This window comes from Nycticebus coucang, chromosome 9, assembly GCF_027406575.1.
Source record: "Nycticebus coucang isolate mNycCou1 chromosome 9, mNycCou1.pri, whole genome shotgun sequence".
Classification (NCBI taxonomy): Eukaryota; Metazoa; Chordata; class Mammalia; order Primates; family Lorisidae; genus Nycticebus; species Nycticebus coucang.
The window spans coordinates 34,639,673-34,655,698 of NC_069788.1; the positions used below are offsets into that span (position 1 = coordinate 34,639,673).

Here is a 16,026-nt window from a genome sequence, read left to right on the forward strand (position 1 = left end):
TACAGGCGCCCGCCACAACGCCCGGCTATTTTTTTTTGGTTGCAGTTTGGCCGGGGCTGGGTTTGAACCCGCCACCCTCGGCATATGGGGCTGGCGCCCTACTCACTGAGCCACAGGCGCCGCCCTAGATTAAAAATTTTTAACAAATATTAAACCATCTTTAAATGTATTATCTTGATTTTAACTATATTTTCATTATATAACTAATATATGCCCTGTGTTGATACCTTAAAATATATAGAAAAGGTAAAACTCTTACATTCACATTAATTAATGCATATATTAATATGTAGACTCACAGGGTGTAGATCAAAAAATAAATAAATTCAATAATTTGAAACAACTCTACTGTGAACTTACATTACAGATACTCTTTTATGTCAATCACTGATACTTTGTGCTTGCTGAAAATTACTTAATTTCCACACAAAAAAATTTTTTTTTAAATCTCTTGAATGTTCTGGAGTCCACAGCTATTTCTTAAGAAAACATCTTCATATGATTATTTTAATATATTCTTTAGTACCTTGGACACGTAAAATTAGTATATAATGAAAGCCATTGTAGAAAACTTCCTTTAAGGCTGTGAAATAGAAAAATATACTACTATATATTTTTCTATATATAGAGTTCTATAATCCAGTGAAAATTCTGAGTCTAACTTACATGAACTGATACAGTTTCAAGACTGTATCAGTTAGGATTCTGAACTGGTTCCTGAAAAAATATCGTAACTACTGTCAGAATAGAGGAGGGAGAAAATAAAAAATAATTTTTTTTAATTGCAATAACATTCTTGTGTGTGTGTGTCTCTTTCTTTTTTTCCTGCAAGCATATATTCAAGCCTCTGCTATGTATATTGTGCTGTTTCTCTGTGATTTTCTGCCTCTTGGTTAACTCGTTTGATTATTTTTGTAACTTATTATTTTTGTAATAACTTCCTGTAAGCCAACCAAAAATAGCTCAAGAGGAAAGATTTTTAACTTTTTAGTTCACTGTAAAAATTAAAACATCGTGAAATGTATAACTGAAAAGTTACCTATAATCCCAGCCCCAGAGATAAAATATTACCAAAAGTATAACGTATGTGCTTCCTGTGTTTGCATATGCACATGTTTATATGTGTGTATGTTCAAACATAAGTGGGATTAAAGTACTTACATTTTAATTTTCAACTTGATTTTCTCTGTCAATAATATATTCCCACAGCTTTAATCTTTGTGGAAAGACAAAAATAGCATGTTACAAATATTTTTCAGGAGGGAGGAGTCAGTGTAAACTGAGGTATATAGGAAAAATTTCCTAGAGGAGGTGGTACCCATGCTAGGCCACGAATAAAGGGAATGATTTAAATTGTAGGGATGGGGGAGGGGCAGGAGGAAGCAACACGTGGCAAGTGTGATTCAGAGTGACCTAGCTAAGAAAAAGAATAAGCTCAGTTTTAGGGAGAAGACTGTATGCCTAGGTAGAATGGCCCAGATTATACATATGTTTGGGAAGGCAGGCATTTGAACTTCAATTTGATCCAGTGATCGTCTGAGAGCCATTTGTTTAAGTTCATGAGGCAGAGGAATGAAAGTGATGTGAGGACAGAGAAGGGCCTACTATGGTGAGGTCTTGCTATAAGCCATGGCCTTTTCTCTATGTTTTTATTTAAAGTAGTTGTTCCCTGGGGATATATGAAAGAAACCAACCAGGAACCTGTCGCAGTACTCTAGTTCTAGAGCCAATATGATGAGTTTTGCTGCAGTGGAGTGAAAACGAAGACGTCATCTACCATGCATTTTGAGGGAGGCTCACTTGATTTGGGGGCAAGTGAGTGTACTAAATTACAAACTGAACCAGCAAGTAGAAGGACCATTTAGTGGGGTACTGGGTTACCTCTGCAACCGGGACCCTTAAACCTTTCTGGACCTCAGCTTCCTCTCTATTGTGAGTTGGAGATATACTTTTCTAAGTTTTTTCAGCATTCTTTGGGGTTTAATGATTTGTTAGTATTCTTTTGCAGACGGACTACATCATACATACATACATAAACAAGCATAAACATCCTGTAATTCACATGTTGTCACATTACTAAATGCTGCAGCCAACCACTCTATTTGAAGATGTCAGGTTCAATGCTAATATGAGGTGGTTGGTAGATTGGCACTGACTTTTTTCCTTTTCCATGCAGAAAGGATGCCATATTTCCATTGAAAGATTTCTAAGAATAATCAAAAATAGATTTAAAAATATTTTTTTGAGGTAAGAGTGAGAGCTGATAAACTCTTCTTGGTTTGCAACTTCCATGATTCTATCTTGCTGAAGAAAGATAAATGTCTTATGTCTTGAGAAGCTGCCAAGAGATATGCTAGCAGAGCTCTTCTATAACCTTTAAATATGCTTTAGTGAAAGCATATGGAGAATTTAAATGTGACTGCAGGTTGCATAAGTAATCCAGCCTTATACATACATCAAAATGGTATAGGCAAGGCCAAATTGCAGTCATCCTTACTGAAAGTATTTTTCAAAGACCCGCAACTTCATGTTAACTGAAGTCAAAACTTTTCACTGGAAATTCACATTAACAAATACATACTGAGAGTCTGTTGTGTTCAAGATATTGAACAAACCAACAAATTATACAGGGTACTGTGCTAAAAAGATACTTACTTTCCTGTTTTCATTTAGGACCCAGAAAATGAGTTCATCTGGCATGGAAGTCTGATTTCTCTACTTGTTTTACAGTAACCAGAAAAAGCTATAATTTCTTGGTAGTGAGGTGAATGACTACTAACATAACTATTCTCTTTCACCTTTTAAAAAAGCTATTCTAGTTATATTTTTAAATGCATATTTGGAAAATTTTCAGAATAATTCCTTCAAAAGTAATTTTTCCATGTTTGTTCCTATATTACAATATTTTGCTATATTATAATGCTAGTAACATTTAATTTTAGAAAATCCTCTGAGTATGTTGCAGATTTTTATGAATGTTCAAGAACATTGTTGTTGACACCTAAAAAAAACAGGGAGTGGGTGGAATTGACATACTATATTAATCAGAAGATGAAGTGGACTTGCAGATTTACGAACGTGACTAATCCAAAGATGCCCTTACATTCATGTGGCAGTCTGAGATCAGGAGAGAACTGTGTAATTTGAGAATGTTCAGAATGAATAAAAACTATGATAAATCAGCCCTGATTATTCTGTGACTTTCATATCAAAAGTTTGTGTTTTCAGTGTTCTAACTATATGATGTCTTTTTTTATTTCAGTTTCATGACCATATGGAATGGTCAGATGAATTTTTCAACTCCTCTTTAAGGAGCCTCTTTTAAAATTAAGTTTACCTTCTAATATTTACTTCAAAGAAGATAGAACCTAAAGGGAATCTTCACAGTTAATATAACATAGATTAGAAGTTTTGCATACCTTACAGTGGGTATTTAGGCCCCAAGTTTTACTTCTTAACTTTGCCTCTTAGCTATATGTTTTTTAAGTTTTTAACATCTTTAAATCACAGTGGCCTCAGTTGTAAAATGGAACTCTTTTTTTTAATAATAAAAGGCAATTTAATATAAATTACTAGCATTTACAAAACAGTAAAACTGTGAAAAATTGTGTTACAACCAAATGTACCAAATCCCATGAACAGGATATTGAAGTGATGCTGCTGGAGGTGACTAAAAGGCTTTTCAGCCAGTTCACTTTAGATCCACACTGCACCCCACCCAACGTGGTCAGCGCAGTGAAACTAACGCTTGGCTTTGACTTTTTTTCCAAAACAAAAAAAGCAGCTGTGAACTATAAAGTAAGAGTCCTCGAGTGTACAAGTCTCCCACAGTCCCAGCTACAGCACAGCTGACTTGGCTGTCTCCATTCTTCTTTTATTTGAGTACTTCATTTAGCCAATCTGAAAGAATTTATTTTCTTTATATCAAATGGGCTCAGAATCAACATCCCGTTTTTGAATTTTCCAACCTGTCCAGTTGGTCCACTTGACAAAATGCTGGGAGCTGACTTCTTCTTTTTGGGTTTCCTGTCTTCCAGTCCTTTCCTCTTCTTTTTTTTTTTAAATATCTGTTTTGTGAGCCATTCTCTTTTCCTCTTCCTTTGCTGCCTTTTTTTCTTTGATTTGCTCCTGTAAAACCTTGTAATTGACATAACTACTTTTGGGAGGCTTAGCTCCCAGCATTATGGCACGTTCCTATTCCAGGACTCTTTCCTTTCCTTTTCCATATCCCATGATCCCAAACCGGTGTACTTCCAAACGAGCCTTTTCTAGGTTAAATTCTTGTACATCCACATCTTTCTTAGAAATGCTAGTTTTAGTCTGTGAACTGTTGCTGTGTTTTTGGACTTGGCACTCAGTTGAACTGCCTTGGGGAGAGCTTGAGCAGGAGTGCGGAGAACTTTGGGCATTGTCTAGGGCCCCAGACTGAGCCGCTGAGTTGGGCGGCAGGGAGCCATTGTGAGAGAACTGCCCCTAAAATGGAGCTCTTAAAAGTGTTTCTCATAAACACTTTTGTGCTGCTCTGTGTAAAGAATAGACATTATCATTCTGATTGTGTTTTACTAAGCTGATGGGTTTTTGTTTTCCCTTTTCATCTTTTTCCAGAAATTTCTTAGAGTACCAGGGAATAGAAAAGGAGTGCCAATGTATACTTTAGTATGGATTGTAATGGGCAATCTGAATAGAGACAGAGGGGAAAGTGGAATAAGGATACCATAGAAAATAAGAGCCAAACTTATTTAATATTTGACAAGCTGTCTTGATACTGCCTACCTTCTCCACGATTCATAAAATTTAATTACAGTTCTTACATTTTTGGTCTTAGATCAGGTAGCCAATAAGGACTTATATGCCTTTCTTTTGCCTCAGTCCATCTATCTATCCATTTGTCCATTCATTCAGCTAGCCAGCCAGTTCTTATTTGGGTCCAGGTAAATCTAAGCGAAGTATTGGCTCAACACTGAGATTTTAGAAGTGAAGCATGATTCCTATCTTTAAAAAACACATTATCCATAAAAGTTAGATATTATTGCCTGCCCATGGTATTTAAGGTGATAGTGTAAAGACAGGAAAGAATGTAATAATCAAAGGATGAATGATTTGAATCATATGGCCAAAATTTGTCCCTGTCTTTTGGTTTTTTGAAACAATTCAGGGAAAGAGAGAGGAATTAAAAAAAATTAGACAATATGCATATCTGAATAATCCTTGTCATCCTCAAAATCAAGTCAATGTACATAGCTCAAAGAATCTCTGATTTCATGAGCTCCCTTGACCATGCTATGAATAACATTCATGTACTATGTCATGTGATATTCAAAGACATTTGTATTACAAATACAAGTGCTTCCCAGATTTTTTAATGTCATTGCACCCAGAAGAAATAATATTTTTATGGCCTTCCAAGGTAAATGGACAAGGCAGCTTATAGCCAGATAATAGCCTAGGAGTTACACTGCCTCAGACTTGCCCAGAAACCAGAGAGTTGAATGGGCATCTCTATACCTATGATGTGTTTGCACTATCCAGATACACTATAGTTTGTACACTCTGTAACAGATTATGCCCAGATTTGCCTTATTTGCTGACCCGGGACCTCATTAATTTCTTCCTTTTTTTTTTTTTTTTTTACAAATAGTTTGGGCATGTTAATTGTAGTAGCTACATGATATGTTTTAGGAAGACAACATGTGGAATTTAGAGGACCCCCAAAGGAAAACAGTGGAGTAAAATATTACTAGAAGTTGGTGATAGCCTTTTATAATGAAAACAGTCTGGCTTAGGAACTAGGAGTCCTGGGTTTTAATTCTAATATAGTCACCTTTGGCAAATCACTTCTCTTTGAGCTTCAGTCTTCTTATGTTTAAAACGAAGGAATTTGAACAAGATTTGAACTTTAAACTACTCTCTAGTTTTAATACACCATGATTTCATATTGCCTATAAATCTTTACTATTGAGTTAACTGCTTTTCATGGAGTGTTTCCTATCTAGGAGGCATGGGTAAATAGTGTCCTAGGGCCAGCTTCCTGGAGCTCCTCAGATCAAAGGTTACAGCTTCAAGAGTGTCCAGTCTTTCCTCTTTCTGCCACAGATTGGAAAAGTATTGTTTTGGGCCACGCATTCAATACACAAACACTAATGAAAGCTGTTTAGACAAAAAATAAAACAAAACACAGAGGTCTGTGCACACTTTTCTAGATATCTGACACCACAGATAGGCAAAACAGTTCTCAAATAATCTACATTTGACCCTGCTGGACACCCCTGGTGCTGAAGGAATTAAAAATAACTAAGATGCTTAGAGAATAGATACTAGAGAGGGTGTCTGAATAGCTATAATAACTTAGTCTTTCCAATGTTTGCGGGTATCTCTGAAATGTTACCAAGATGATAGGCTTTGCAGTTAAGAATCTGATAATGAGCTAAACACCTCACAATTGTAGCTGGCAACTCTGGCAGCCTTAACCTCTAAGAATAAGTTTTCCTAACTCTTAGTTGTAGAAACACTTATTGCAAATACATCAACTATCAAAGCATATATACAGAAACTAAGTCTTGATTATTCAACAATCCCTTTAGGAACTTTTCTGTCTTTTCCATAGTTACCTAAGTCCTTTCTGTCTAGCTATGTATGGGGTAGATGAAGTTGGAGAATACCAGAGAAGATATGTAGGAATGATTATATAATCAAAGAATGATCACATTGTATTTCTTTCCCCTTGTAGAATAAAATGGTAGCATTTTTTCATTCAACAAATGCTTATTGATTATTTACTATGTGATCAGCTATTTTTCTAGGAGCTAGAAATTCACACCTGAAAGGTTCTTGCCATAGTCAGACACAAACAGATACATATAGAAATAGACATGCATGCGTAGATACATATAGATGATACAATGTTATCAGCCTGGGGGGGGTTCAATAAATATATTAGTGACTTTTTTATTTCAAATTACTATGAGAGTACAAATTTAAGGTTACATTGTTCTCACTTCCAAGCTAAAGTGCAAGTTGTAATAGAGCCCTTCACACCGGGGGGCGTGCTGAACACCCTCACATTGTGCACATTAGTTGAGATACTGCCAATCACCCAACACCCTCCCATTTCCCTCTTCCTCCCTTCACCTTGCTGGACTGTATTTGTATTTTATTGTTCTTGTGGGTGTATAATTATTTATATATTGGTTTCATATTGGTATTGAGTACATTGGATTTTTTTTCCCCATTTTTGACATACTTTACTAAGAAGAATGTGTTTCAACTCCATCCAGGTAAAGAGGGTCAAAACTAAGCCATGCATTCAAATATATCAAAAAATACATATAAGTAAATAAAAATTCACTCAGTAATCTACCCTTAAGGAAACATGGTGTTTGTGCTACATGCACAAGAGGATACATATGCCCATAAAAAGACATATACATATATGTGTACATATTGTATTTTTATATAGAGTGCCCCAAAAATGTGTACACATTTTAAGAAAGAAAAATACTGCATTAAAATTGAAATACTTCATATAGACCAATAACAACAGATGACTACAAGTCACATTTAAGCACCTCTTGTAATTGAAGAAATCAAACGTGACTTGAATATTAAAACAATTTTAATACGTTTTTTCCTTTCTTTCTTGGTACCCTCCATATATATATACTCAAATATAAATATTTTATCTTTATATGTGTATATATGATTTAAATATACAAAGTATTTCTCTATGCTCAGAAAGGATGCTTGAAACTAGAGGGTAGAATAGCAAGAGAAGTCTGTGTTTGTATCTGCACATATGTATGTTTGTGAGTATGTGGCTATGGGGGAGATAAAGAAGGAAAGAAGAGAGAAGAAGGGATAAAAATGGGAGGGGCCAAAAGATAAAGGGAAAAATTAGTGGTCTTAGAAAAAACCATAGTAGTTAGTAATTTTTTCCTTAACTCTCACTGACCCATCTATTTTTTCTATCTTGAGCTGTAGTAAGTACATCATTTATTCTATCAACCAACATATCATTGGGATTGACCACTCACCCAAATCAAACAAAAAAGAATAATTTCAGTTTTAAATATAAAGAAACATGCACAGATGTTTGAAGAAGTCGTCCTTATATCCAATAAGTAAGATAAAGATAATTGATGCATCGTTAGAATTGTATACTCGAATAAAAAGATAATTTCAGTTTTAGAAATACAGAAACATCCACAGATATTTGAAGAAGTGGTAATTATGTCCAATATTTGTTATAAAGATAATCTGCTGAAAAATCCTTCTAAAACAGAAAAAAAAATTAAATCTCAGGGGTCTTTTTCTTTTACTAGCCAGAAACTGATTCCAAGAAGTACCAGTCTGTCTCATTTCAAAATGCTTCCCTTAGCAAGGAAGCGGAAGTGGTCATATTCTTTCCCACCAAACTTTGGGAATTATAATTATTCTACCTCTTGTGGGATAGGGAAGGAGCAAACATCTGCTGTACCAAAAACCCTACCACCAAAACAATACCACACTGTGAATCATACCTGGACTCAGATTAAAAGATCTATGTTGTGTTTACCTTTTTCTTTATTTTCTTTGTAATCTAAAATATGGACTTGTTAACTCTGGCCTCATAACTGAGGGGAAAAATATGGATTCCATTTGCTGATTCCTTTAACAATGAAAAATCATGACTTTACAGACAATGGACAATAGTTAATAATAGTTTAGTAACTGTTTTTGTTTAGTCTATTATTCCTTCACCATTTCACCATTTTCTTTTCCCTTAAAAAGTAAGAAAATTTGTAAGTATACAAACTAAGAAGTAAGATTCTTTAGTTTTAGTTTCAATAACAAAGGAACAAAATATATTTTAAACTATTTCCAGAAGAAACAAGCTTCACAACTTCTGTTACCAATCATAATTTTATATATTCTGGGCTATGGTGGTAGCACTAAACTGTTCTCCTAAAGTGAGGAAAGGAAAATGGTACTTCAATTCTAAGTTAAAGCCGTGAAAGCATATATAATAGTCTACTTGGTTTAAGTAATTTTGTGTCTTTATCTATTAGAGAGCTGAAAGACAGACTCGAATTATGGATTCAGCTCAGTATGCAGAATTCTGTGAAAGTCGACAATTAAGTTTCTGTAAGTAAGCATTTCTTTACTTAATATATGTATAAGAGATTGTTAATTATAGATGTACTAAACTATGACACACTCCATTTCTTAGCAACAGATGGATTTAATAATTTGCATAGTTATAACTCTTACCAAAAAAATGGCATTGTGGGGGGGTCTGTAAAAGATTTTACCACATTGAACTGTTTTGCAATTAATAGTGTTGAAGTTTAAAAACGTGTTATTAATACATAGTGTCATGTTAATTATTCACATTACTGTTAGTCAAAAAAATTCCATTTTTCTTAATATTCAAATTTCTTTCCTAGTCATATTTGCACTAGTATTTCATAACTGTATTTGATTCATAATGGGCTCTAGTAGTAGAGACGTGATATTCAAAAGTTTGGTGATTATAGATACCAAACTTTTCTTTTACGTATGCTCATATTACCACAAAGGAATATATCAGTTATCTCTTCCATTTTTGTAACCTCCTGCTGTGGCAAGCAGGTTAAGAAAATTCAGTGTTAAGCAAATTCATTAGTACAAGTTCTCATACACTAATAACCTAGTGGTAAAATTAGTACTTTCACATCACTGCCCGAAGTATGTAAAGACTCGTGATAATGAGCTGGATTGTGTAGCAGAATATCTTTTCAGCAACAGATTAGTAATGACTAAGGTTCTTGGTAGAGGTCAAAGAGAAAGTGTGATGTAATGTCCAGTTAAAAATATGACAAAGTAGCACATGACCCTGGTCTGAGGGGTTGTAGAAACAATGGTGTCTTTAAATGAAAAGCTATTATGTGGTCACAATAACAGCATATTTGATTTGGAAATAAGAAAGTGAGAGCTTCATTCATATATTACAAAGTGCAAATAAATGACACATTTCAAGTAGTATCCCATGTAAAATGTCAGTAAAATATAGGAAACTATGTTTTGGAAGATTTCTTTTTCCTAACTAAATAGACTTTTCAGTCTGACTAACAAGTTGGCATCATACATCTGTGAAAGCATTAAGTAAATAGCACTTCAGATCTTGGCAATTTCAGCAAATGAGAGGTTTTTCTATTATAATTTTTAGGTTTAAAAATGGCATTCAAGTTTTTATAAGTAGAAGTCCCTGGTTTATAAGGAACATTTAGTACAATTTGATTGTTTTTTAAATCATATTTTAAATTTAATTCACTTAAAACAGAAGTACTATTTTATGCCAAACTAATAAGTTTAAAGTCTCATAATATGCTTTTTGTTTGAAATCTGATTTGTTGTTCATTTTATTGTTTTACTCAATAATAAACGGTAGTAAATTAATAATTAATATTTTCCCTTCTATATCAAGTCAGTATAATATAAGCAGTATATCATACTTGATTTTCTTTTCTTTGCTAGACAAGGATTTGGTCATTTAAAAAATATTTGTTTGTATGGTGCCAATAGGTGCTTTCTTATGGAATCCTGGTGGGAGAATCTGTTTTATCTGACAAAATTCTGTAGTTGAAAAGTCTTTAATCCAAGTGGGTCAGCAAATTCAAAATCTATTCCTACAGTGGTCACAGTAGGATTCTTTTTATTCTTGTTCTTCTAGTAAATTACTGGGACGTAGGAATTGTGTCCATAAGTGTCTTCTTAAGTATTTGGTGGTAGCAGTCACTGGAATTACTGATACATTTTTAAATCATGAGCCTATAATGTTATAGCCTGAGGGTAAGCTGTAATATTGGCAAATATAATTTACTAATCTTTTGTTTTTATATTTATATAAATCATTTTCTTTAATGTCTTTTAAAATCTGATACTATTATTGCCTCACAGAACTTTAATTACAATTTTATAATTAAAACTTATAATCAGTATATTTGTTTCTGATCTTTTACTCTTTTCTTTTTTCTTTTTCCTTTTTTTTGAGACAGAGTCTCACTTTGTCACCTTCTGTAGGGTGCGATAGCATCATAGCTCACAGCAACCTCAAACTCTTGGGCTTAAGCAATCCTGCTGCCTCAGCCTCCCAAGTAGCTGGGACTACACATGCCTGCCACAATGCCTGGCTAGCTTTTCTATTTTTAGTAGAGATGGGATCTCACTCTTGCTCCGGCTGGTCTCAAACTCCTAAGCTCAAGTAATCCACATGTCCAGAGTGCTAGGATTATAGGCATGAGCCACCGTGCCAGCCTAATCTTTTACTTTCAGCTTTTTGTTTTTTATTTGGTTTTTATAAACAACTAATATCTGTGTTTTCTTTTTAATTATTCACAGTGGCTCTGTGTATTTTGAGTTCTATTTATGTGGATTTAATTATTGATACATTTGGGTTAGTAATAGGCTTATTTTGTGTTTTAAATTTTCTGTGCTTTTTTATTTGTTTTTCCCCTCATTTTCTGTGTTTGATTAGATTGATTGGGTTTTCTTCATTTCGTTTTTCCTCTACTAGTTTGTATATCCTATATTCTATGTGTACTATTTCAGTTACTATCTTTAATTTTTTATTATGCATCTTTGATTTTAAATTTTTTAAATTGTTAAGTATTTAAACTTTCCTTCTTGGCCTAATCTTATTTTTCCTAAGGCTTTGTAACAGCTTAAAGCACTATTTTTTGTCTTAAAATAACTTTATTTTACCCTCATGTTTCAATAACTGTTTAGTGAGATAAGAAGTTAGAGGCTTATAGTTATGTAAGTTTTATAAGTTATAGTTATGTTAAAACATAATTCCATTATCTTTTGACCTCTGTTGTTGGTAGAAGTCTGCTATTAGTCTATTTGTTGTTTTATATTTTTCCTGTGGGAGAAACTAAGAGAATGAAGGAAGATTTTGCTTATAAGTCCCCCACTACATAGTGAAATGAATATGCTGTCTTAAATACGTGTAGATGAGAGGAAATAAGGAATTCCTGCTGTGGAAGATTCCAAGGAAAACTATGGTCTCTGAGGAAGGCTATTTTTAGTTGATACAAAAGCATTGATTTTTGAAGAGGTTGAAGTTGCAGAGGAATTTCTTCAGATTGGAATAACATTACAGAGAACCCCGAGGGAAAGATCAGGAATACCAAGACTGGTGAGAAGGGATAGAGTAAAAATGAAATAGTATGTAGGAATGAGAGAATGGAATATTACAAGAAATTTAAACGTTGGTATTGATCATTGATAAGAAGTATAAAAAGTGTGTAAAATTAACATCTTAAACTTCAATTTGAAGTTATTATATAAAGTTGTTTCAAGTCTAGCACACACAGAAAACCTAGGTAGTCTCAGAAAGCTGATAATCCTAGGAACTTTTGATCATTGTTCAAGATTCTGTTTACAGTGTTAGTAAGTTTTCAGAATACTCTTTTGTTGATACACTGGGAAGAAGCGAAAAAAAAAGGAATTCATTTATTCTAAGATCCCTTGTGTCTTCATGAAAACTGTCAAAACTACTGAGGGCAACAAAGTGAAATTCTGTCTCAAAAACAATGGAGGTATCTGTGCTTCTTTTGGTGAAAACAATAATACACTGGAATGGTTAGTCACTGAAGTAATCTTTCTCTTGGTGACAAGGAAGTAATCAGCTGAGAGAGTCTTCACCTGTTGGTGGAATAGCAATAACCCAAGTTGTTTATGGGACCTCTGCATCTTTTTTGATGCATAGGAAACTTTGGACCCTACCTTTCTATTAAAGAAATTATCTTTTATCCATTCATTCAGTTTTTTCTTCTGGAAATATTTCTTCTGGATCTGTTAATACCAGGCACTATTCTGGATGCTGAGGATAACAATAGTTGATACACGGTCCTTGTCCCTGCATTCTTGGTGCTTACAATCTAGTGATGAAGCTACTAATTCTGTTATTTATATGTATGCATTTAACTCATAGCTCAGCGAGTAGGGCGCCAGCCACATACACCAAAGGTGGCAGGTTCGAGCTTGGCCTGGGCCTGCTAAACAACGACAACTGCAACCAAAAAATACCTGGGTGTTGTGGCCAGCACCTGTAGTCCCAGTTACTCAGGAGGCTGAGGCAAGAGAATTGCTTAAGCCCAAGAGTTTGAGGTTGCTGTGAGCTGTGATGCCATACCGCAGGCAACATAGTAAGACTCTGTCTCAAAAAAAAAAAAAAAAAGGATTTAACTAAATATTAATAATGATCCTTCCTCCACTTTCCAAATAAATAATTTAGACCAAAGTCAAAAAATATGTTTCTGTTCTAATGGTCTGTCAAGAGGAGAAGTGAATAAGAAACATTTTATTGATCTTGCCAAATGGCTGCCTGTTAACTTTAACTTCAGAAGTATTCCACATATGTTAAACAAGTGTTGGTGAGCTATTGCAGATTTATCAAGATGGAATGTTGCATATCAGATAGCATTTGGAAGAATGGTTACTTTAGGGAGATACCTTTAAGAAGGATTATCATTAGTCTGCCAGATTTGACAGGTTCGAATACATGCTTCAATAGCAGGACTTAATGTCTTCTGTGATTTATTTAAAAGAAAACTTTTATATATGTGGAATCTATGAAGATTCTATCTAGAAGGATCAAAATATCATGCTTCAAGTTACTGTTAAATGTTTTATAGACCATTGGGACCAGATTAATCAAAAGAATAATCAGTGGATCTTTATTTAAAAAAAGATAATCTTATAGATTTGATAAAATCTTTGCTATCAATCTTTTCTCCTCAGGTTACTAGTTAAATTAATGTCTAATGAAGGCCCTAAATCAAGTTAGACTCTACTTAATACAGTGGCAGTTTAAAGATACTTAACTAAAGGCCCCATGGGCTTGATTCCATGTATGCTTGTTACTATTAGGTATGCAGAGACATCAGGAGAAATTTTAAGCAGTCATGAAAGACAAATGATGTAAGAGTTCAATTAATGGTTAGAGTGGGGAAGTATACTTTGGCTTGTAGGGTTAGGATTCATATGAATGAAGAAGAGTGACGGGAGAGAATTCCATGGAAGGAAAGGAGCAGGAGTGAACACAAGATTATATTCAAGGCCAGGTGATGATTTAATAGAAAAGTATTATACAGACAGGCTGGAATCAGTTTGGACAGTTTGGGGACTCAGGCTTAAGAATTTAGACATCTTTGTAACCAGAAAACTTAACTGCATGCTTAGATCAGGCCAGATGCCAATTTTAAATTTACAACTTTGAGCCTATTCTAATAATAGACAAATTTTAGATCTAACTACAGTTTTTGAATGTCCTTTTATAGGATTTGCTTTCTCTAAAACAGCGGTTCTAAACTTGTGGATCACAATCCCTTTATAACAATGAAAATATATCCTGCATATCAGATGTTTACATTACGATTCATAACAGTAGCAAAATTACAGTTATGAAGTAGCAACGAAAATAATTTTATGGTTGAGGGTCATCACAACATGAGGAATTGTAATAAAGGGTCATAGCATTAGGAAGCATTAGGAAGGTTGAGAACCACTGCTCTAAAAGTAAGTTAAAGTTTGCATTAAGCAAATACATCTTCTGACTATTGTTGTAATGAAAGCTATCGTCAATGGTAACTTTGCATTTTATAAACATTGCATTTTATATAAATTAATTTTTGTGTGTAATTCTGAATAGATGTTTTCCATTTTTTGATAGTAATATGCAGTATTAATATTCTTTAAAATTACATTTCTACACTTGTTTTTTTAATGGCTAGCAAAAAAAGCTTCTAAATTTCGAGACTGGTTGGACTGCGGCAGTATGGAGATAAAACCGAATGTTGTGGCTATGGAAATTTTAGCATATTTAGCATATGAAACTGTGGCACAGGTAAGAATTCTAATCTGTCATATCAGGCCACACATGACTGATTTATCCTCATCATTGTCCCTGATCAATTTTTCTTCCTTCTGCTCTACAAGGAATAATACCATGAGTTCTCTTCTCTCCAGTGACAGTTCTGTCATTTTCTAGAATTTAGTTCATTTCTTTGCATCCTCAGCTCTGGACAATGTAAGGGTGAAAAAGACTGTATGTTGCAGCTTTATTATAACCAAAAATGGAATCCTTGCATACTATAAAGGTTGTTAAATCTGAAACGTTCAATTTTGAATAAGAAGTTTAATTTATCATATATCAAACAAAAAGTGGTGCAATTAATCAAAGTCTGTGCCTAAACTATTGACACAATTTTACCATTTAAAAGGTAGCTTATGTATGCCAGCCGTGAAGATGCCTGGAAAGTGAATGCCGATGAAATTGCGGAAGGCATTTTTCACAGCTTGTTGAGAATTGAGTATTTTGCCTTGCAAAAAGTGATCCAAAGCCTGGAAGAAGTAGTAGTCATTGTAAGGTCTGGTGAATATGGTGGATGACAGAGAGTTTCCAAGTCTAGCTTTTATAGTTTGAGCAGTGTGGTTTGTGAAACAACGTTGTCTTGAAAGAGGATTGGCCAGTCTCAGGTGCTTAATCATGAGCATCCTCATCATGTCATCCAATTGGTTGCAGTATACATCTGCTGTCAGCTACCCAGGTTTCATGAAGCTATAATGAATAATACCAGCACTGGATCACCAAACAGATACTATCAGCATTTTTTGAAGAGTATTTAGTTTTGGATTATGTTTTGGCATGTCATCTTCATCAAATATTTGGCTGAATACTTGCGATTATCAAAATGAATCCATTTTTCATCACACGAAACCATTTAGTGTAGACATGATTCACCTTTATATCATGACAGCAAAGAAAGGCAAGCTTCGCGATGATTGCTGATATTCATTTAATACATTTGGAACCCATCTATCCAGCTTCTTTACCTTGCTGATTTGTTGCAAATAGTCCAGTGTTGTTGGAGTAGTAACATCAAACCTTGCTGCTAATTCACACTTACATTGAGATGGATTCATTTCCATTATAGCTTTCAGCTCATTATTATCTACTTTGGTCTCAGGTCACCTATGTGGCTCATTGTCAAGATTAAAATCACC

General features: G+C 34.2%; 1 protein-coding gene and 1 pseudogene across 6 annotated transcripts in view; one reads left to right on the forward strand and one right to left on the reverse strand.

Moving 5' to 3' along the window:
• SUPT3H (SPT3 homolog, SAGA and STAGA complex component) overlaps nucleotides 1–16,026 on the forward strand; it is a 502,772-nt gene that overhangs the window by 359,422 nt on the left and 127,324 nt on the right. For all 6 annotated transcript variants that reach the window (XR_008382414.1, XR_008382415.1, XM_053602205.1 and 3 more), the window contains 2 exons: nucleotides 9,045–9,120; nucleotides 14,754–14,866. Coding sequence is in view for 4 of the 6 variants with exons in the window: in XM_053602205.1 (XP_053458180.1) it covers nucleotides 9,045–9,120; nucleotides 14,754–14,866 (189 nt within the window). In the remaining 2 variants the exon portion in view is untranslated. The remainder of the gene's footprint in view (nucleotides 1–9,044; nucleotides 9,121–14,753; nucleotides 14,867–16,026) is intronic.
• On the reverse strand, nucleotides 3,880–7,108 carry LOC128593775 (uncharacterized protein C1orf131-like; annotated as a pseudogene).